Raw genomic sequence first — 22,712 nt, 5'->3', positions numbered from 1 at the left:
CTTGGAAAATTTTCAGAAGTAGAAGAAACCCACAATTAAAATGCACTTTCACAAGGCAGAATCCTAGTCCTCAGGCTGCTGCAGAGCCTCTCTCCCCAACAATGCCATAGAACACAGTGATGGCTCAGTAACTGGTTCTGCCCTCTGATCAGAATTCTCTAGTAACAGGCACACCTGCATATCAGCGATAGCATCGTAACTAAAATTTGTAAAGATGGACTTAAGGCACCAGGAATCCTAAAGAACATTCAGAGACCTCCAGGCTAGTTTCATTGAGTTCTAGACTCTGACCTGCCACTAGCTAGCTGTCTGACATTAGCAAACTTTAATCTTTTGGGGCCAAGGTTTTCTCATCTGCAAAACAAGGGAGGGTCTCTTTTCCTCTAAACATCCCATGACTATATATATTTTACTGTCTATTAAACTATTCGAAATGTGTGATCTGTGGCACACACATGAATTCTCTGTTATCTAGAATGCCCCACTCCCCTGCTGGACCAGAAAGCAGAGAGACGTTGAATTGGAAAGGTCAGATCTGATAAGCTTCCTTAAAGAGCAATTTGGCAACAAAGATTCTCAAGAATCTTTAAGATGTTCAAACCCTTTGACCTAGTAACTCTGCTTCTGGAAATCTATTAAAGACATAATCCAAAATGCAGAAAAAGCTTTATTTACAAGTCACTGTGGTCCTATTCATAATGAAAAAAAAATGAAACAAGCTAAAATTCAACAATGGGGGAAATTCAAAAATTTCAAAATAAGTTTACAGGGTATTTTTAATAATGTGAGATAATGTCCATGTTCTAATATAAAGTGAAAGGTCAGGATATAATACATTATAATAATACAATTGGAATATAATCAAAATGTATACATTTATTATACAGTTGTACACTTATATAACATTATTAATCAATGTTGCCTCAATAAACTTAATTTTAAAAAAGATATACATGTATATAATTATGATTTTATTTTTTTAAAGCATATAAAAGGACTAAGTGGATTAGTAGCAAAATGTTAAAGTTAACTTTGGTTTTTGTTTTTTGGTTTTTTTTTGTGCTTTTGGAGGAAGAGGGTGTAGCTGGGCAAAGAAGGCACAACTATAGCTTTTGCTTTGTTGTCTAATGACCACTGGCACCCTATCTATTTTTATCGATGATGTGAATGCTAAACCTTCTGATGCCTTCCATTAGGTGATTCTTTAATAACTCCCTTCATAAAGGTAAAATACACTAAAATAAAATGTCTGTGCATTTTCCTTGATTCTCCTTTAATGTACACATCTGCCAACATTAAAAAAAAAAAACAACCAAAACGGCAAACTCTTGTCCTTAGTCTCAATCACCACTGGGAGAGGGAACAAAAATTTTTTGTCCAGAACTGACTTCAAAGCTGTGGATTAGTGCTGCCATTTGACCACAGAAAAGGAAAACTACAACTGAGCCTATCTTGAAAAACATTTATTGCTCCTTTCCTAATTCTTCCTATGCAAAATTAAATTAGTTTTACGTAGGTTCTGAAGAACCCAGTGTACACATATGCTCTTCTTCCAGTGATTTGTGTTAAAGCTATTTTTGTGCTAAAGCTATTTCCCTTCGTTGATATGGCTGGAAACCAGAAGCTACAAGGTAACAGTGATACTGTTCTACCTCCTCCTTCTGCCCTCCTGTCAGTGATGCTTATTTTGAACCACATAGTTTGGTTTATGGAGCCCTGGCAAATGGAATGCCTGGCATTTCCTTTGATAAGAAAAACCACCTGCGCAGCTTTGGAAAGGCAAGATGCTTTGCTTCTGACAGTTGCTGAGTTCTGTCTGATTAACCTGCCGGGTGCTTTACCTTTGATGTCTCCTACAAGTTTCCATTACACTGCTCTTTTTGCTCACTTAACAGAGAGAACCTGCCAAAGTCTGTTTCAGTGTTACTATTCTTATCACTCACTTTGTCATTAGACATATGAAGATCATCAAGTGGCCTCAGGGCCACATGGGAATCTAAAGGCATGGTGATACAAAGAACAATAAAATGTTAACCTACCTGCTGGTATTTTGGTTCCTATTTCTTTCCAAACTGTCCTTGGCTCCTGGAGTGGGCTGAAATTGTTCACCTGTGCTCTGTTTGCCAGGGCCACAAAGAGTTGGCAGCTTAAAAAGCAATAAACATGTTTCAGTGCTTTGATGAAGGAATTCCTTTTCTTCACTCTCACATTCTATTTTAAAAGTCATTCTTGCTAAATGTGTAGAAATAAGCAGATCTACCAAGATGATTTCTCTATATTATATTAAGGCAGCAGGCTTTGTGGCAGGAATCCTGGGCCCCGAGTTCTAGTCTAATTCTTACTCAAGCTAACCTAAGAGTCTTGTGCTTCAATTTCCTCATCCCAGAAAACAGGGACAATAGCATCTGCCTGAACCCACCAATGGGGGTGCTATGAAAATAAAACACAATAAAATAAAGGCTATAATACTTTAGAAATAGTAAAATAAATGAAAGCCTATGTCGTTCACGCAAAAGAAAGACTTCTGGATCTGATTATTCCAATTTTAACAAATTTAGTTAACTATATTTCCTAACCTACAGCAAGTTAAGGGCAACAAATGTGGGGTTTGGGTGGGGCAGCAAGATGCCTAAAACTAAGATGATGCATAAAAGCAATCACAAGCATCCTGAAGTATAAGCACCAGAGGCCTCTGCTTGGGGACAAACATCCTCAGCCAGGGCTGAAGGCGGCCTGTGTCACAGAGCATCACAATAACAGATGTTCAGAAAAATGTCACAGCCACCAAGGAGAGGTTAGACTATATTCAAAAAAGGTATTTAGAATAATGGGAAATTTGTAGTGTTTTCATTCAGTATGATTTAAAATTTAAGAACTGAAAAATTAATCAATTTCAATTGTATAAAAAATTCACCTAAGTGAAAATGCTTTATTCCTTAATTATGCTAGAAAACCAGGGGAGATTTTTTAAAGAGACATTAAATACGGTTTTATACACAGTTGTATATACTAACTAGTAGATGGTTCTAGCGATGCCTGCCATCAATTCTGCCCCTCCCTGCCCACTCTGCTGCTCCAGAGCTGGTGTCTATTTCCCTCCCTTTAAGTAGCACAAGTGACATTTTCCTAGGGCTGGGACTAGTTTTTAAGAGGCCTGGAACCTTCAGCTTTCATTTGGAAGGCCAGCTGCCCTGCTGTAGAGATGCTTAGATGGGACAATTTAGTGAATGATAAGAAACCAAGTGCAGAGAGAGGGCGCCTGGAGGAGCCCAAGGCAACAAACATAGAAGTGAAGCCATCCTGGACCTTTTTGCTTAGCCCAACCTCCAGCTGAATGCAGTCCAGGAAGTGATCCCAGCTCCTGCCACATGGAGTGGAAAAATTATACAGGTAACCCCTATCACATTCCTGACCCACAGATTTTTGTGTAGTAATAAACCACTGTTACTTTAAGCCATTAATCTTTTGTTGTTGTCGTTGTTAAACAGCAATAGATAACCAAAACATAATATACAATAAAAGTTATGTCTAATAGTTTTTTTTTTAGTGAACTCTGATTTTCAAAAGAAACAAATATTAGAGTCTACATAAATCCTTCCTACCTTCTCTTTGTATAAAAACAAAATGTCAGTGCTTTTCTAAATGTTCTAAGTGAGGACAGAAGCCTTGCTGAAATTCATCAGGGTACGATGAAAGAACACTGGACTAGAAGTCAGGAAACCTGCCCCTAACCTGTGGGCAAGTTGTGGACCTTGGCAGCAACGTAGGAGTCGGGGGATGGGGGAGCTGTCTGCCTTGTGCCGGCAATAAGGGGGTGGAGAGTAGGTGGAGAATTTCAAAACAATAATAAAACCCACTAAAAGTCAGCCTGCTTTCATCACCATTGGTCAGCAATTCTAATTAATTTTAGTAATAAAATCTTCCTTCCAATAGAGCTGACCTCTCCTACTCCACCTTCATCTCGGTAAGTAATACCTGGACCTCGGGAAGTTTGTTACTGAGCTCGAGCTTCACACTCTGTGACATGATGAGATTGATCTATCTCTAAAATTCTATGATTCGAGAAGCAGCTAGCTCTCTGTGTGTGAATTTGTTCAAATTCTTTCATCTATTCGTGGCCTCAATGACCATTGATCAGTACCTTCTATGTGCCAGGCACCTTGCTAGATGTTCGGACAAAGAATGAATTAGACCTAGACCTGGTCCCTCGGGAGCTCATGGAGAAGCCGCTCTACAGCCTCCCTAAGTCTCAAGCTAAACCTCCTGGGCCAGCTCCCATGCTGTCTGAGCTACTCCCAGGTAGAGCTTGCAGCTGACTCATCAAATCCCAGGATCTAATTAATATATAGCCTCTGATTCTATAAATGTTTGTTGGATGAGTGAATGACTGACTGAATAAGCAATGGGGAATGGAGCTTAATACCTGCCCAAGATACCACAGTTAGTAAGTTGAACCATATGAAATTGTCCATTCTTGATTATTTTGACCTATAAAACAGAAATTTCATGTGGTTCAACTTGATGCACGGAATTTACAGAGAAGGACATGAGCGGTGTGTCAGGTTGAGAGGTGAAGAGTATCTACCTTGGAATTTCACTCTAGAGGTCTTATTTCTCAAAGCTAAGAGGACTCCGCTACGAGTTGGTTGTATTTATGTCCATCCTTGCGCAGGGGTTAGGGGCAATGCTGAACCCGGCTACAGGTCCTGCTCAGGCACCCTACCTCCCACTTCTTAGCTTTACCTGATGGCTCTTCTCTGACAGATCCCCAGTGCTTTCTTCAAAGACTTGGGTGAAAGTAGTAAAAGGTTTCCAGTCACAACCACTTCTTTTTCTGGTCCTTTTACCAAAATGTCCTGCTTCAAAGTCTCTCACTGTTCTTGGAGACCTTGCTAGGGTCGGATAATTGCCCCCGGCATCCGGTGGCTCGTCTTCAGGCAGCTGCATGACAGGTGGAACATAACTGGAAGCTGGGGGGCCCAGGGCTGGCGACAAGTCATAGACGTTAGCAAACTCTCTTGAAGAAGCCCACAGAGACCTGCGCTCCTCCTGCTCCTTCTGGATCATCTCCAGCTTACTGATTTTCTGCTGGGTTTTCCTCAGCAAATCGGCATTCTGGTGCATTAGCATCTGTGCAATCTTTAAATTCAGCACACACTTACTGATGTACTCCTCAGTCATGGACCTGTTGCTCGTGTTGCCCTTGGCCTCTCTGGCTGGCTCAGGCAGGCTGGGTGAACTAAGCGAACCGTTTTGCCAGTCCCAGTCCTCAAAGGAGAGCTCTGTGTCAGCTTCCGAAGAGCTCTCATCCTCGTCATAAAAACAGCACGCTTCTCTCTCCATCTTTTCCAACTCCTCTTCCAGGGACTTCAGCTCATTTCCCTGGTTGGGTCTAGTCCCCTCAACAGATGAACCAGCTCCTGGGGACTCCTCTTTGTCATCTCCCACGTCCAGGCAGCCTGAGAAGATTTCGTTGATTTCAAAACTGCAGAGGCTCGCTTGACCAGGGCTGGGGCTTCTGGCCTCTTCTGCCATAGAGCAAGCAGGAGAAGCAGCATCTTGGTTCTGAGTCTCCTCGGCCATCAGATTTGGATCTGGGGCCTGAGGATCTGGTGTTGCTTTTCCGACAGGAGAAGACTGACTCCTTGGTGAATGAAGCTGACTGCCTGCTGAAAAGAGCAGCAACATGCAAATGACTAAAGTGATCACATGCAACAGGTAAGCAGCCTTGGTTGTTGTTTTGAGTAGCATAAGAATGCAAAAAGCAGCTATATTCTCACTCCCTTCTCAGGTGTGGAAGACTAACAGATATACACACAGAAGGCGAGAGGGTATTTCTAACCTAAGTGAAAGTTCCCATTTGACACGGGCTGAGGTAGAAAATCTGGGAGGGATCAAACCCTGGAGGAAACAGTCTAAGCTTAAGCTACAGTTTGGTCAAAACATGAATAACTGTCAGCACATGCAAATTACAGATCCCTGAATCTTAAGGACTAAAGTCATAGCTTTCTGGATACACACAAGAGTCTGAATACTCATGTAGGTTAAAGTTACGTTCTTGATGAGCATTTGATAAAAGTAGTTGAGACACTGCCTCAAAAAATAACAGCAGGGACTGACCACCCATCACCCCGGATGATGATGCACAGCTCTGAGAGAACAGGACGGAGGAACTAAAGTCAGGAGAGCTTCTTGGCGGGGGGCCATTCTGAGAGCCTCCAGCCCTGCCCAAAGAAAGACAGAGAGAATGGTCACTTGGCCTAGGTTCTAGCTCCATAACAAGCTCTGAAATCCTGAGCGTGCCACGACCTCTCTGACGATTGCAAGACCCCTTCCAGCTCTGAATGCTAAGGTTTCTAAATGTAGTAAAAAGAAGTAAGGCTATAGGAAAAAGTTGGAAAGAAACACCAAAATGTTAAATTATTTCCAAGTGGCAGAATTAAAATGGTAAGTAATTTTCTTCTTTGCACTGTTTCAGACTTTCTATAATGAGCAGGTAAAAATTATAAATTAAGAAATCATTATTTCTTAAGCAGTGAGATAAATCCCTAAGGGCACTCATGCTAGAAATAAACTTGTTTTGCTGCTTAGTTCTGGGTCCAACCAAGGTGTACATGGAGCTCAAAAAGTTTAACTTAATAATTTCAAGGATCTTGATTTTTTTTTCTTAAGGATCTGTCTTTTCCCAATGTAAGTGACATGTACAGTTTAGAGGAGTTGATTAGTTGCAGCTCGAGACTCCGAGAACACATTCTTGTCAAAACCTGTGGGTTAAGGCCATACCGGCTTCCTTCAGCTCTTTTATTTCCAAATCGGAGGTCTCCTTTGGATGTTCTGAAGTCAGTCCTAGGTAGACATTGACATCTGGATGCAGTTCGTATCTCTGCACCCCGGAGCTCTCGGCTGGCTGAGTTCTCTGGGCTCCAATTAAATCCTATAACGAGGTAAATGTTGTCAAGGACGTATGTGCAATCATCTGAATGTCACTGGTATTTCAGAAACCAATCTAGGTATCCAATAAATCCCCTCTTGCTCCTGTTGAGTAGACTGACTGTAGTCCCGATTAGCTAATTTGTTATTATTTTAAAAGCAATAACAATAGCTGCCATTCATTGAGTCCTACTATGTGCCTACAAGGTGCCCTACTATGTGCTGACCCTCCCCAGCTTCCCTCATCAATTCCTGGCTGCCCTCACCAAGTTAAGCAGTTAGGCTTTTCTCAGGAATACAGAAAGGGTATCATACAATGAGGATTCCCAAAACTTCTTACATCTTGATCTCTGGCTTCTTCTTGGTCTCTAACTCTCTACTCCCCTGAGATGAAGAAGCAGAAATAAACTCCCAACAGCTTTAGAGTTTACCTTTAGGTCATTCTTCAGGATATACCGTATATCTTGAAGGTTCATAGTTCGGTCTTTCTGCTTGACCTGGATGCCTGACTTAACAATATCATAGTAAGGTTTTGGAAGCCTGACATCAGCTTCTAAATAATTTCCCAAGACAATGGCTTCTTTAATAACTGAGCCGTCTAAGCCATCCCAGGGTATGTTGTCTGTTAAAGAAAAATTTGGAAGGAGTAACATTAAGAACTCAGATAAAATTGGGTAACCTTAGCCCAGTCACTCGACCCCTTTAAAACATGAATTTCCCTCTATAGAAAAACTACCTGGAAGCCCAATCACAAACAAGAAGCCACTTTCCCCATTTACCAGGGAAATCCCTGCTGCAGAGACAGGAAAAAGTAGTCATAGAATCATGTACACGTGGGCTTCCCACTAACAGACCTGGGGACCACAGAGCATGTTCCATGGGGTCGGGCTGGGTTGCCCAACATGCTCCTCTCATGGAAGGTGTGGTTTTGCCTCTGAGACTGTAAACACTGCCAAACAGGGGCTGCCTGTCACTTACCCCCACAGTGAATGTGTGCACATGGGTATGTCCCTTTCCTGAAGGATTCCACCCGTTTTCAGATATGTGACTATTTCACTCACACTAGAATCCTGCATGTTTGAAAGGGCTTCCGTGTCTTTAAGTGACACTGCTTATAACTGAACTCTGGTGTGTTTGATTTTATAGTTTACTTCTCAGAAGACAGTCTTCTCCACTTATTTACAAGTTCTTAAGACGTACTTCAGAGAGACTCCATAAGTATTGTCAGCAATATTCAGTTTTAAAAATTTTCTTGGATTAAGTGCATTACTACTAACAAGTTGATAGATAGGCTTTGCTGAGTCTTAAAGAACAGGTTAAAAGAGAAAGATGCCTGGGAGATTATCTTATATTTTCCATAAGCACAAAGAGGTTTCCCTGAAGAAATCTCTTTTTCCTATGCCTGCATTTTCCTAAAACTTAGTAACTCGTGGGGAGAAAAAATCCAACCTAAGAATAGGAACTTTGGTTACAGTCAATGTGCTCTTTGATCTACCTGTTAAAATCTCCTGTATGATCATAGAGAAGCTGTAGATGTCCGATTTCACTGTGGCTGCCTTCTGTAAAACCACCTCTGGGGCAGCCCAGTTGTACAGCTGGGTCGGGAGAGGTACTCGAGTCAGGTCCCTGTGTACACCTCTGTCCTGGCTACAGAAGGAAACACAAGGGAGGGCTCATGTCTTAAAGAATGGTTCTGGTCATCATGTAGTACACATGTGAAACATTTGCCTCTGAAGACTAGAAACCTCCTGGAATTTCTAGAAATTCAGCTGGACCCTGAGCTGATACCAGCTGCCTGCTATTCCAACACCTGCAATTCCTCACCCTTCCTACCCATGTGGGCCCTGCCTACCCTCCCACCTCATTTGGCCATTCTCTCCTGCTCACTCACTCCACTCAAATCACAGGGGCCCTCTTTCAGTTTCTCCAACATGCCAAGCACCATCACCCCCCCTTCAGGTCTTTGCACTAGTGGCTTCTTCTGCCTGGCACACTCTACCCACAGATCCAAGCACGACGTTGCTTCTTCTAATAGAAGTATTTGCTCAAAAATCACCTCCTCAGGGAAGCCTTCCCCAACCACCTAATCCAAAGTAGTCATGTTTTACTGGCTTCAGAGCACTTACTATCTGAATTTCTTATTCATTTCTTGTTTATTATGTGTCTCTCCTCCACTAGAGTCAGCTCCATGAGGGTAGGTAAGCACCTTGTCTGTTTTTTATATCTCTAAACTTACACCAGGGCCTCAATGCTTACTTTTGAATAAGACTTTTTCAATATTCAAGCCCCCGATGCTTTCTCAAAGCCTTTTGGGACTTGTCCAGCTCCTTGTGATTTCTTCTTTCTGAATTCTGACCTGTTGGGAATGGGCTCTCTCAGTTCAGCACTCAAGGGTACACTGATTTACTTGAATACCCTAACTTTCCAACCAGACTCCTTGGAACTGTGTCAGAGCATTCTAAATGTATTCTGAACCAACCAGAGTCCTCAGAGTGAGGTCAGTGCTGACGTCTGCCCACAGCTGCCATGAACATCAAATGAGATCTTGTGTGGAAACACTTCATGACCCATAAAGCACCATGGAAATGAGGAATTAATATGAACATTATGGTGGGCATTTGGTAAAGACTTGATGACTGCTGGTTGATAACTAAGAATTAAGTTTTTAAAAAGCAAGTGACCAGCAGTTCTTTGCTGGTCTGGCAAAGGATAGATTATAGAGGATGGGATGGGCTTCTCAGACTTTGAGCAAACCTCCCTAAATAATATTTCTTCTAGCAGAGCTTGTGATAGACGGCAGTGAGTCCAAGAAGCCATGAAGATATTAGAAAAGCCGATATTGACTTTTTACTTGTATTGCTAAGTAGTTAGCTGTGGCCTGGTACAGTGTGAGAAGCGTGGATACACATGCCAATATATTAGTTTCACAGGAAAGGCAATGGAGTGCTTAGCACACCTGGCTCTTCACGTTGCAGGGAGATTCTCCAGTCACCTACTTTGTCAGGCCTCTCAGGCTTGTCTAAGGCTCTGGCAAGAGACAAGTCACTTACAACCAGGATTATAACCTTTCTCTTTTACTTCCTCTTACCTTCCTCACTTATGATCCCTCTTCCTTCTCTGTTAAAGCTAGTTAGGTGCTGGAGGGAGGGCTTTGTTTCTAGCTGTCATTCCAGGGCAGTTATTTTTTTGGGCTTCAGATTTGACGTCATTAAAATTACATTTGGCTGCAGCTATTTGATACCATTTGCAAGGTCATTTCTAGCTCTAAAGAGTCCATTAAGAAGGAGTGAAAGAATAAGAGCAACTGCTGTATCATTTTTACACCAAGAGATTGCTCCCCTTGACAATGACATTCAACAAACCTATCAGCTCAAATAGAGTGTTACTAAAAATAAATGTGGAACCGAAAGCTATTTTGGATTCTTGGATAATCAGCTCATGTTATCAGCTATCAAAAACGGGTACGCTGTTATGGCTGCAACTGCTTGTTGCCTGACATTTCTGCCTGAAGTTCCATTTCTTTGGAGAGGTCGACAATCCCAAAAAAGAACTCACATTTTCCTACCAAGTTACTTCCAGACCCTCACTTGATGAGTCTGTGAACCCCAGCTCCTCAGTGTATCTCACGTATTTCTCTCTTCTGTTTTGGTTCTTTGTCCCCCACCAGCCCTTACCCTGTGGCCTCCTAGCTGGTCTTCCTGCCCTTGACCTTCCATCTATCCTGTCCCTGTAGCCAGAAGACGTCCTGGCTAGACATGGCTGGGTAACTTCAGATCGTCTGTTCACCTCTCTGAGCCTCAGCTTCTTCATCTATAAAAGGACAGGGTTGGGATGGGCCTCTCCAAAGCTCCATTTCACTCTAGGATTCACATTTCTATTGAGAGTTTGAGCAGAAAAAACTGTTATACTTCCAGGTCAACAACAGATGGCGCTCTATCGCTGGCAAACAGCTTGGATTCTGTCAGTCTCCCTGAAAAGGAAAAAATGTCCAAATCCCTCCTAGCTCCTGAACACACAACCAAAGTGGTCAACCCTTTGTTCTGAATTGTTTCCAGTTTTCCCTTCATCTAGACTCATCCATTCACTTAACAAACGTTTACTGAGTACTCACTATGTGGCAGGCCCTGAGCTGGGTGCTGAAGGTGAGCAAGCCATGGTTCCTGCCCTCTTAGAATTTGCCATCCGGTGAGCAGACTCACTTGACTGGGAAAGAGTGAAATATGTGGCAGGCCCTGAGCTGGGTGCTGAAGGTGAGCAAGCCATGGTTCCTGCCCTCTTAGAATTTGCAATCCGGTGGGCAGACTCACTTGACTGGGAAAGAGTGAAATATGCAAGGTGCTGTGGAGAAAGGCTTCAGTACAGGCTTCATGGGATGTGGTGAGAAAATGTATCTGAGGTGAGTTTGAAAAGATAAACAGGTGAGTGCCAAGTATTCCAGATGTGGGGTGCGGTACTGTGTAAGGACATGGACTGATATTGGCTTCAGATGGCCGGGCAGGGAGTGGGCAGTGACGAGGCTGGCACTGTGGTTGGAGTCCTGCCCTGGAAGACTTCCACAACCTGCAAAGTACCTCGACTTAACCTTGTAGGCAGTGGGGAGCCACTGAAAGGTTTTAACTAGGATTGAGAATGGACCAGAGGCTGAGCAGCTCAACTGGTGATACCTGTCTGGCCTCCACTGGTTCCCACAGGGAAAACTGCTCCAGTCACACCTTCACGGCTCCCCTGACTCTCTTTTGTCCCATCATGGCTCCTTCACATGCAGGAGCAAAAGGGATCTTTACCTGTAAATCATCTATGATACCATTCTGCTCAAAAAAACCCTTCCACAGCATCCCAGTGTTCTTAGGAGAAAATTAAGTCTTCACCAAGGCCCACAAGGTCAAGCACAACAATATGGCCCCTGCTCTCCTCTCCAAGCAGAGGGACAGGGGCACCCAAGGTCATGGAGGTGAGACTCTTCCCATTTCATTCATTAGAAAAACATGCTGAGCACCTGCTGTGTGAAGGCCTATTTCAGGCATCTGAGATACAGCAATGGATAAAACAGAAATCCCTGCCTTCAAGCTTTTCATGTAGTGAGAGAAGTAAATTACGAGTATGTGAGAAGCAAAGACCAGCCAAGAGACTAGGGAGTAGGGGTCCAAGGTTAAGCAGAGGCAGGCAGGTCTAAGAAGGGGGCTGGCCAGAAGCTGAGGCCTCAGAGCAGGGCAGAGCCCACACTGGGCTAAAGGCTCAGAGCTGTGGATGGCAGCAAGAAAGTGCAGAGAAGATCCGGTGCCTCCCAGAGCCCTACTAGGGACAGGAAATGGGGTTCAGCCCCCAGCTCTCAGGAAGACTCTGACTCCTGCTAAACAGGAAATGAAGCCCATTCATAAACCCTTGAATGAGGGCATTGTTTTTGTCACTGCTGCCCTGACTACACTGAGCACCTTGAGGGCAAGAAATGCCCTTAGTGCCTGCCTGGGCCAGGACTGTAAGATTCATCAGCATCCATCACGCTCCTCTCCTTCCAGGATGCATGGCTAGGGCCCATTTCCTGGCTGCCTTTAGTGAGAAGGTGACTGGGCTCTGGCTACTGCAAAGCAGGAAGCAATGATATACTCACTAAACTCCGCCAAGTGCCCCTCCATGCTCTTTCTTGCTCACTGACCGGTAATGCAGAGGACACACTGGGGAACCAAAAAAAGGGGGACGGCGGAGCCACAGATGGGAGGAATGTGGGTCACAGTAAGCTTCCCCCTCCAACACACACACCAGACTGCAACGTGAGTGAGAAACACACCTCGGTTGTTCTAAGCCACTGAAAATTCTGGAGTGGAGAGTTAGAGCATTTACACATGGCTAACCTGAACTCTTGCATGTTAAATGTTTATTAAAATGAGAATGTCCTGAGCAGGAGTAACTTCCCCAAAGCCCCTCTACCTTGGCAGACAGAGCAAGACATTTGGGAAAACTCTTGCCCCACTGATGGACAGTTCAGCCCAATGAAGAGGAGTTCCGCCCAGCTCAGATCACTCTCTACATCGAAAGGCCCCCAGGGAGGCCCCCTTTGGAAGTCACGATCATCGAGGTTGCACCTACCTTTCCAGCATGTACTCCAGGTTGGTCAGCCTCGCTTCCCCTGTGGAGACAACGTGGATGGCGTAGGAGCTGAGGGAGCGGTGGATGAAGCCCCGAGAATGCAGGTATCTCAGGGCATCGGAGATTTGGAGCAGCAGGTGCACGATCACCTCCATGTGCAGCACGGGGAACTGGGACCGCTGCAAGCAAGAGGTAAAATGGCCAGGAACAAAAGGGACTGGGCCCTCGGCACTGTGGAATGCTTTGTAGTTTTCAAAATCTTTTCAATAGATCTTCACAGCTATCTAGTGTCCTCATTTTATAGATGGGGAACCTACAGCTCAGTGAGGCTAAGGGACTGGCCTAAGGTCCCACTGACACAGGACCCTGGCTCCACATCTAGGCTCCTTTCCCTCAGCTCAGCTGCTTCACACCATGAACAATGAGGTGACAGTTCTCAAAGCCTGGTAAGTACATTGAGGGTGGGCCCACCACCACTATGAACCTGCCCTCTCCCTGACCCTTATCCAAGCCTGTGCTGATGGGAGAACCTGGAAGCATAAATGACCAATCCAGCCCCTACCCCAGTCAGATGACCGAGAAAGTCCATCCTAAGAGGAAAGAAATCCACTCACACCAAAGTACCCAGCGGCCCAAAGTCATAACGGCTCTCTCCCAGAGAAGTGACATTTCAACTTCATGGCCTCACCCAAAGAAAGGAAAGAGAAGCTAGAACACTAACAAGAGGTCCTCAGCCACGCTGGGGAAGAGCCCTTCCTGGAGGGTCTCTTCTTGCTCCTGCCCATGGTATTGAGAACAAAGTCATAGAGAAAGAGAAAACAAATCTTTCAGGACCTCTCTGAAGCCACATATCAGCCCAAAGCACCCCTTTACCCACCTTTGGAAATCTGAAAAGTGAGAGAGAACTGATAAAGGCTTGTATATAAACAAACCTCATTCTGCAGCAAAGGCCCAGCAGGGCACAAGTAAAAATACAGGGAAATAAGGCCAGTGGCTGTATGATTACAGTTAGCTAGAAATGCGTCTGTGTTTTCTCCATCTGTTGAGCTCTTAGATGTCTAATAAAGGAGGACTAACAATAATAAAATCATGCTAGCTCCAATGAGCTTAGCCTTAAATGGCTCATTATACAGACCCCATGAAGTATAGAACTAAGATTTATCTTCCATGCATGCACGAGCAGGGACGCTCCTGCTGGGGTCGGGGTAAGGGGACAAGGCAGAGAAGTGAGAGGGCAACAAAGGAAAAGTCTATGGAAACAGTATTCACCCGTTCATGGAGAACAGCAAACAGTGTGCCAACGGTGATGCGCTCATACACGAGGCGGGTCCTCTCCAGATCCTGAGACAGGCACACGGCCATCAGCTGCAGCAGGTGGGGGTGCCGCAGCTTGCTGCAAAAGAAGCTTCAGATGAGGCACAGGGAAGAGGATGGATGAAATAAATGGGTACTTTCCATTCTTCTAGGCCGCTTGAAAGCATTTGCACAATGTTTTTCTAAGAAAACAGTATAGGGTGGTGTTGGGATGGGGCGGGGGGGGGGGGGGTCTCTGCTCATAGAATCTGTGCCTCTCGCTGATCAGACCCTGAAGGCTTAGAGTCATCAATGACATGTCACTAAGAGCTACTGGACAAGGCACTTTTCATACATCATCTCCACCCTAAGAACTACCTGCAAGAAAGGATCATTATACTCATTTTAGAAATGAGGACACTGAGGTCAGGGAGACATCAGAAACTTGCCCAAGGTCACACGCACCACTCAGTCTCATGTCAAAGTCCATGCTGTGCCTATGAGCCCTTCCGGCCTCCTTGGGTCCCTTTAGGCTGACTTCCCCAGGAAGGGTCTGGGCTCTGACACGCCTCCTGGAGGAGTTGAGTGACCTCCTCAGGAAAGAGCTCTCTGAGCCAGGGTCCATTCCAAGGCCTTGGCAGCCCTATTGCGAACCATGAATCAAGCCCCTGCCTCAGCAAGAGATAAAGGACTAACCCTGGAGCCACAAGCAACCTAAGGTACTGGGACCCATGGGTGTGTCCTCAGTGGAAGACATATGGTTCCTCAGATGTGTGGACCTCATGAGCAGCCACATATATGAAGTCAGGACAGCACATAGGCTTGAAACAGGGCAGGCCTTGGGGGCTGTGGGCCTGGAGGCTGGACCACCAGAGACATAAGCTGTGGGGAGTCAATCAGCTGACAGAATTGAACGCCTCACCACCACCATCCCCACCCCCTAGCCTCTTTCTCTTTCTTGGCAGCCCTTAGACATCAAATCAGCCAACAATCAGGAAATGCTGAGGCTGGGGGCAGGGGAGGGGGGTGGCGCTGCTCTCTGCACCCCAGGGAGTCTGGCACAGCCCTGACCCTGAATCTGTAAACAGCCTGGACATGGAATGCCCTTGGGCTTCCTTCTCACCTGCTGTGCTCCTGTTCAGCAATCAACAAGTCAGCCAGCCGCAGCCTGCTGCAGTTCGGGTGGGTGGGGAGGCCCAGCTCCTTCACTGTCACTCTGCTCCCGTTCCATACCAGGCTGCAAGGGCAAGAGACGGTGCAAGCCGGAGGTAGTGAGCAGCTGGTACACCGGTGAGGAGCTCTCCAGCCAGAGACCAGAGAAGTATAAACACAGAATCTGCAAAGCGCCATTGGGTCCTCTTTCCTCCTCCCCCCATTTCCTAAAGCACCTTGGAGAGCTTAATACGAATGGCAGGAAGTCACTGAAAGATTCGACAAACGAAGGGATTAGATCAGGTTTGTACTTTAGAAAGGCAATGGCACCAGCAGTGTGGAGAATGGTAGAGCAGGGGTGGGCTGAAGAAGGGAAGGCCAGTCAGGAGGCTAGTCTGGGTGAGAGACAGTGATGACTTGGACAAATACAGGCAGTCCACAGCAGTGAAGAGAGAGATGAAGACCTGATGACAAATCTATGACATGGGTAGGAAAATGAGAAGCATATCTTCAGGGGATAGAGCGCCTTGTGGGTTGGGCAGAGGCCTTTATAGAAGGGTATTTCTTCTAAGCTGGGAAATATCCAGGTTCAAGGAGGCCAAGAGACCTTGGCCAGGACAACTGTAACCCTGTAGAAGGCAGGTCTCCCAAGGACCTTTGTCATGGCCAAATCTTGTTACTGCTGCCTCTGCTGCATTTGGTTGGTGAGAGCTGTAGCTGATGCCGGTTCTGGCTTCTACAAGCACCTCGATACCCTCTGTCCTGTCTCAGAGGCCAGACAGTTACCACTACCCTGCCTCTAACTCTCTAGAAAGCCAAGAAGTTAAAATGTGGTCATGAGTAATCTTTCAGAGCAGTTGTTCTCAATGGGGGGCCGTTTGGCAACATAGACATTTTGGTTGTTACAATCACAACTGGAAGGGTGTGGCAAAGAGGGCTTCTACTAGCTTCTACAAAGTAGAGATCACAGATGCTGCTAAACATCCTACAATGCACAGGACAGCCCCCCAAAACGAAAGATATCTGGCCAAACATGTCAGTGGTGCCGAAGTTGAGAAAGCCTGATTTAGATATGTCCTTCGGTGTTTCCTTGTGTTAGCTTAGAAACCCTGCACACATAAGAAAGTCACACACAGCCCATACTTCCCGTGGGACTAAATCAGACCTCCCACTGGCCAGCGGAAGCTTACTTGGTCATGACCATGTATGGGCCACTGCAGAAAGAGAAGGCAGGCTCGTCATCAGCTTGAATCACTTCCTTTTCTCCAATTACTGGAAGAGATCCCAGATAGGCCAGCTGTGTCCCCCCTGTGAGATAAAACTGAAAGCAAAGCACGACTTCAAATTGTGGAGAGAAAAGCGAAAAAGTAAAATACCTCCAGAATCTTACCAGCCAGATAAAAATAATGATGGTTATTTACCAACCTGCTGAACACCCCTATGTACTGGACATTATTCTTTAATTTATACTCTCTTTAATCTTTCTAGAAAATTTGCAAGGTTATAATATCCTTTCCCTTTTACTAGTGAGGAAACAGACTCATGGAAAGAAGTCAGACACTTGTCTGAAGCAATGGGCTGGGACTCGGGGGCCTCTCATGGCCCCCCAAAAACCCAGGCCTGTAAGCAGCCGAAGCTGAAATTCCTTCTCCCCACATCCCACCCCTAGGTACAACCAACAGACTTAAGACTGGGTTTGGGGCTATCAGCAAACATCACCCAGCAACACATCCCAACTGTCTCTTTCTTTGATGAGCAGAACCAAGGTTGCAAAAAATACATTTTCCCTCAAAACATTTCTCAATTTAAAATTTCAATTCCTGTCTATGGCCATACCACCCTGAATGTGCCTGATCTTGTCTAATCTCAGAAGCTAAGCAGGGTCGGGCCTGGTTAGTACTTGGATGAGAGATCACCTAGGAAGATCAGGTGCTGTAGGCGTTAAAAAAAAAATGAGAATGTTAAAAAAATAAATAAAATTTCAATTCCTTAAAGGCATTCCAACAATGCAATCTAGCTCAATCCCAAATAAGACCCATGGGGTCAGCGCAGCTCTCTGCCTCTCTTCAGGGAGAACACGTCTGAGGCCTTCCCTGGGAATTAAAGGATCATTTTCTAAATTCCCCAAATCTAGCCCAAGGTCTTTCATTCAAGGGATCTCTGTAGGGTTTTCACATTTTTATCAATAAGGACAGCAACAGTAAGAGGCACTTGTACCACAAAAATGGTAAAGAAGAAAAATAAAAAAAAAAACACTTTGATAAGAAAGAGGAATTGAACCAAGTCATGAGACATGGGTCCAGAGCCAGGTTACTCGCCAGTTAGTCCTGCAAACTGGCTGTCAGCGGCCTCTTACCTTTCCAAAGCCAAAGCTGTAGATATTTTGGGCAGAAACGACTCCAGCTTTAAGTAGTTGGTTAGGAGAGCCATTAGGGCTTCTAGAAATATTTAAAAGAGGAGAAAATTAAGGATTAACTACTCATATCCAGAGGAACAACGATGAACCAAGTTTTCAGAATGTGTAGTGGGTTTTGTCTTGACTGCCTGACTTATTGCGGCACTACAGATGGTGTACTGGCCAGCCTCTCAGAAGGCACTTGTGACTCCCACCTCCCGGTATTCATGCCCTGGTGTAGCCCCTCACAGGTCAGATAAGGCTAGTATATTAACCCAATAGGATACTGCAGAAATGACAGAGTGCTGTGATCTCCAAGGCTAGAACCACTAGGGCTTCTGCCCTCATCTCTCTTAGGTTACCTGCTCTGGAGGAGGCTGGATGCCATGTTGTGAGGACATTCTGGCAGCCCAATAGGGAGGCCCAACACCTAGCACCAATTTGCCAGCCATGTGAGTACACCATCTTGGAACTGGACCTTCTAGCCTCAGCCAAACCTTCAGATGATTACAGACCTAGCTGACATTTTGACTGCAACTTCATGAGAAACCCTGATCCAGAACCACCCAACTGAGCCACTCCCTGATTTTTGACCCACAGAAAGCATATAAGATACAAATGTTTATTATTGTTTGAAGCTGCTAAGTTGGGGGTGGGGGGTGGGGAGGTGATTCATTATGCAGCAATAGATAACTAATCCAGATGGTCAAAGTTGGAAAGAATCATAAAGCATATCTTGTCTAACTTTCTCATTTTACAGATGGGGAAAACAGAGCCTGAAAGGGACAACCTGCTGGCCTGGGGTCACAGAGCAGCAGTAGGGACTGGGCCTGGGCTCTGTTAGTAGGAACTCGGTCTGCCACGATCCAAACACTGGATGGTGAGGAGGTGAAGCGGGGCAGAGTGGGACCAAGCAGGGCCTTCGAGGCCAGACGAGGGATTTGGGAGTTTATCCTGACAACCATGGGAAAGACCCTAAAAGGGTTTTAAGCAGAGACAGGCACAATCTGATTTCCATTTTTAACAGGTTGTTCTGGATTCTGGGTAAAGAACCAAGACCAGCAAGAGTAGCAGCAGAGAGAGCAGTTAAGAGTAGCTGGTCTTCAAAGGAATCACTGACTCAGCTGGCCTGAGAAGCTGGTGGCATCCAGGTCAGCAGAGGAAAACCAAGACTGGATGCACACGGAAGGACAGGGAAGGGGAGCTTGTGAGAGTGTGACAAATCTAGCCATCCTGAGAAAACCAAAATGAAAAGGGTTCTGTACATACAAATCCTAAGTCAATAAAGTCCCAAGAATTTCCCTCCTGAAGATGGAGGGAAACCTGGGGCCCACCCCTTGCAGCTGCCCACCCAGCTAGCAGCAAGTCTCTCAGATCAGCTTAAAATAGCCCAAGGAACTGTGAGTTAAGCATTTTTGGTCTTTTGCAACCTCAATAAAAAAGGAACATGTTTTCCATGGTTCAGAGGTGTCAAAAATAAATAAATAAATAAATAAAGGCAAGTCACTGCTATGAAAAAGGGTTTTCTGCTGGGCTCCCCAGACTTGAAACATTCCCTCTCTGCTAACCACAGGGTGATTCCCATTGGAGTCCAGAACTCCTTTCCCCTGGACATTCCCAGAATGGGGGACATAGCTGAAGGTGCTCCATTGGCCTCCCTTTTCCAGTGGCAGCATCTTTTCCTTCTGAGCTCACCTCTTTGGGTGGGCCAGATGCTAGGAGGGAACAACGTGAGGGAGGCTTGATGATACAGAACACCCGATGCTGCTTGAGGCAGCACTCACCCCTGCATGAGGCCGCCAAACCGAGGCGGGCTGCAGATGAGCCGCTGAGGGGAGTCGACCCTCTTCAGGAGGTCACGGGAAAAGCCCTGGATGATGGCCTGCATGTGGGAGGCACAGCGCCGGATGAACTCCACCACCTGCAATACCATACCGGTGGCTCAGTGCTGGTGTGGCTAGTGGCCACCCAGCCTTCGGTGGGCCTGGAATGGTCTGCGGAGCCGGGAGACCCCGACAAGGTAATCGCTGGAAAGGGAGGGGCCCAAGTGACTTTCTAAAGGTATGGAATGTTTTCAGGGAAATGACTGGCAATAATTCTCTCCAATTCCTTCCTTCAACAGATGAGGAAACGGAGGCAGGAAGAGTGAAATTACTTGTCCAAGGCCCAAGAGCTTATGAGCAGGAGACTCAAAGGGAGAGAAGTCAGGGGAGAGAATTCTGCCCATCTCTCCCTTCCCTCCACATGCCCGGCATTGTGCACGCCCTTCCTGCTTTATGTTTATGTAACTTAGCCCTAATTAGAACACATCACACCTGCCAGTGTGTGGCCTCAGGCAAGTTACTTCATGGCAACGGGCCTTGGTTTCCCCATCTGCAAAATGGGAACAATAACAGTAGCTAAGAGGGTTGTGGTGAAGATAAGATGAGTTAATATTTAACTAATTTAATTATAATGTCTGATGTGTGGTAAGTGCTAGTTAAGGGTGAGACAAAATGAAAGACTCCACTGAATGAAAGACCAGAAAGGTTCACTAGACCTGCCTGACGTTCTAAAGCTGGTTAACTGGCTTCAACCCAGGTGTGTGTGTCCAGTGCCAATGGCAAGGCCACTGTAAGCCCTATCCTGTTCCCAGGACCAGCCTCTGGCCCCTGGGCTTCTGACTCCCAGTCCTCTGCCTTGGGTGTGGCTGCAGATGGGTCTGCCCTTACCGCAGTGCTGCGCTCCTTCCCAGCTGTCAGGGCCCAGCTCTGCGGGTCTTGACCCTTCTCATCATGGAGTCGAAGGTCACCCCCAGCATCCAGCAGTTTGCTGAGGATCCACTGATTGCCTGAAAATGCTGCCGCATGGACAGGGGTGCTCCCATCAAAGCAGCGGCTGGAGAAGGAGATAATGAGTGTCCATGGCAACACCCCTACCTGCCACTGAGTGGGGGGATCCAACGGATAACTCAGGGCTTCCTTTCTACAGAGGCGACCTTCGGTGATGAGGATGATAATCATACCATTTGTGAAGCCCCTGGTCTGTGCCAACAGAAGCTTTACACACATGCCCTTTCATCATCCTTACCTCCACCCTTCAAGGCGGTATCATTTCCCAAAGTATAGATGAGGAAACAAAAGGGGAAAGCTGAGATTCACACCCAGGTATTAGTCTGGTTCCCAACCCGTGTTCTTTCCCCTACTACTCCCTGAAACTGGCTGCCCCGAAACAATCCCTTCATGTCTCTAGCATCCTGGAGTCAGGCTGGCAGAAGCACAGCCTAACCAGAGACCACCTCTCTCATGTGAGAATGTCTCTATCTCCTATGGTAGAGGCCCACAAACCTTGGCATCAGCAATCTGGTCAAGGATCTACAACTCAGAAAAATTTAACCAAAGCCAATAAACTATCTGAGGCATGAAGGGTTGGCCTTTATTGTGTCCAAGATACTGTGAGATGTCATCTGTAGTCGTGGCTTCCTAACCTTGGCTGCACATCAGAATCACCTGGAAGAGCTTTCTCTCTTTAATTGAAAAGAAACATAAATGGGGAAGGAAAAAAAGAAATGAAAAAGGAGGAAGAAAAGAAAAAGTCTCCCAACTCCAGGCCCCCAGTTCTCCTGTCCAAAGGCAACTACTGTTACAAGTTTTCATATCCTTCCAGAAATTTCCTATGCATATACAAGTAGGAATAAGAACGTGTTATATACAGTGTTTTGCACCTAAGTTTTTTCATTTAACAATATATCTTGGAGAAATTTCCATATGAGAACATACAAACCACCTCAACTCTTTTTAACAGCTACTGTATTTCAATTAGGGATGCACCGTCATTTAGTTAATGAGCCGCTGGAATATTTGTCAAAAATACAGATTCTCATACTATACATCAGACTAGATCAGAATTTGCAAGCATGAAGAATGTGTACTTTTTACAAGTTCCCCAGGTAATACCAATGAGGCTGGCCTGGACCCATACATCTGGGAACCACTGGGATATCTCATTGTGAATTATCTACTATTGCTGGGTCCTAATGAACAGTCCAGCACATCGCACTGTGAGAACCATAATATCCTTCTTATAAAAACAAATTTGTATAATTTTTGTAGCCTTCTATTCATTCTTCCACAAACAGTAAGGTAGCTGGGTGGGAAGAGAGGACATTAGTTTTCATTTCTTATGAATGCTAAGGAAGAAAAGAATGTTTTTTATACTCAACTAAACTTTTCACTTAAACTTTCTGGGCATCGGTTCTTTCATCTGGAAACTTAAAGGTTTTAATGATTTGATCTTTAAAGAACCCAGCTGTAAGCCTCCACAAAACAGATGTAAATGCAGATGACTTGAAATATTGCATTTTTGATGAGGAACTGCAGGGGATCCAATATGGCCTCCCTATAAAGCTGTTACCTGCAAATATCAGGTGAGCTAGCCCTTTATTTCTGAGCTTTGAAATTAAACATTAGTACAGGAGAGACTGTAGAATGTGTGTCTAGAAAAATTCTGGATAGAAACAGCGCAAAATGTTCACTGTGTTATCACTATGTTACAGAATTCTCATAATGGTTGATTTTTTTTTTTTTTACTTTTCCAAACTTCCAAGTTCTCTCTCCCTAAGCAAGCAATCTTAATTAACAACAGAAAAACAGACCAGAAAAACAAAATTTTCCATCAATAAGGGTTTTTTTTAAGTACATTAAACAAGACCGCCTTATATAATATGGGAAAACTATTACATGACTTTTATGATCGTTCACATTCTGGCATTCCTGTGAAAATATGCTAGAATCCAGTAAGCACTCAAAACCCATTTCTGGTTCTGTCCAATGTGAATTGTAAAAATATGGCTGTCGCCTCTCTGTCAAGGAAGGTGGCT

The 22,712-nt window shown here is 45.2% G+C and overlaps 1 protein-coding gene and 1 pseudogene across 1 annotated transcript in view; one reads left to right on the top strand and one right to left on the bottom strand.

Annotated features, from left to right (window-relative positions):
* Nucleotides 1–22,712, bottom strand: part of TEX14 (testis expressed 14, intercellular bridge forming factor) — a 63,332-nt gene that overhangs the window by 25,045 nt on the left and 15,575 nt on the right. The window contains exons 3-14 of the mRNA XM_023520387.1: nucleotides 20,566–20,877; nucleotides 19,639–19,775; nucleotides 17,816–17,897; nucleotides 16,650–16,780; nucleotides 15,431–15,544; nucleotides 14,284–14,407; nucleotides 13,015–13,193; nucleotides 8,426–8,577; nucleotides 7,362–7,552; nucleotides 6,784–6,934; nucleotides 4,744–5,666; nucleotides 2,040–2,146 (exon numbers count right to left, since the gene is read on the bottom strand). Coding sequence (XP_023376155.1) covers nucleotides 2,040–2,146; nucleotides 4,744–5,666; nucleotides 6,784–6,934; nucleotides 7,362–7,552; nucleotides 8,426–8,577; nucleotides 13,015–13,193; nucleotides 14,284–14,407; nucleotides 15,431–15,544; nucleotides 16,650–16,780; nucleotides 17,816–17,897; nucleotides 19,639–19,775; nucleotides 20,566–20,877 — 2,603 coding nt within the window. The remainder of the gene's footprint in view (nucleotides 1–2,039; nucleotides 2,147–4,743; nucleotides 5,667–6,783; nucleotides 6,935–7,361; nucleotides 7,553–8,425; nucleotides 8,578–13,014; nucleotides 13,194–14,283; nucleotides 14,408–15,430; nucleotides 15,545–16,649; nucleotides 16,781–17,815; nucleotides 17,898–19,638; nucleotides 19,776–20,565; nucleotides 20,878–22,712) is intronic.
* On the top strand, nucleotides 17,282–17,400 carry LOC111729404 (annotated as a pseudogene).

The sequence above is a fragment of the Pteropus vampyrus genome, unplaced genomic scaffold (assembly GCF_000151845.1).
Source record: "Pteropus vampyrus isolate Shadow unplaced genomic scaffold, Pvam_2.0 Scaffold261, whole genome shotgun sequence".
Taxonomy (NCBI): domain Eukaryota; kingdom Metazoa; phylum Chordata; class Mammalia; order Chiroptera; family Pteropodidae; genus Pteropus; species Pteropus vampyrus.
The sequence above is the reverse complement of the archived record's forward strand: the minus strand, read 5'-3'. Positions and strand labels throughout refer to the sequence as shown.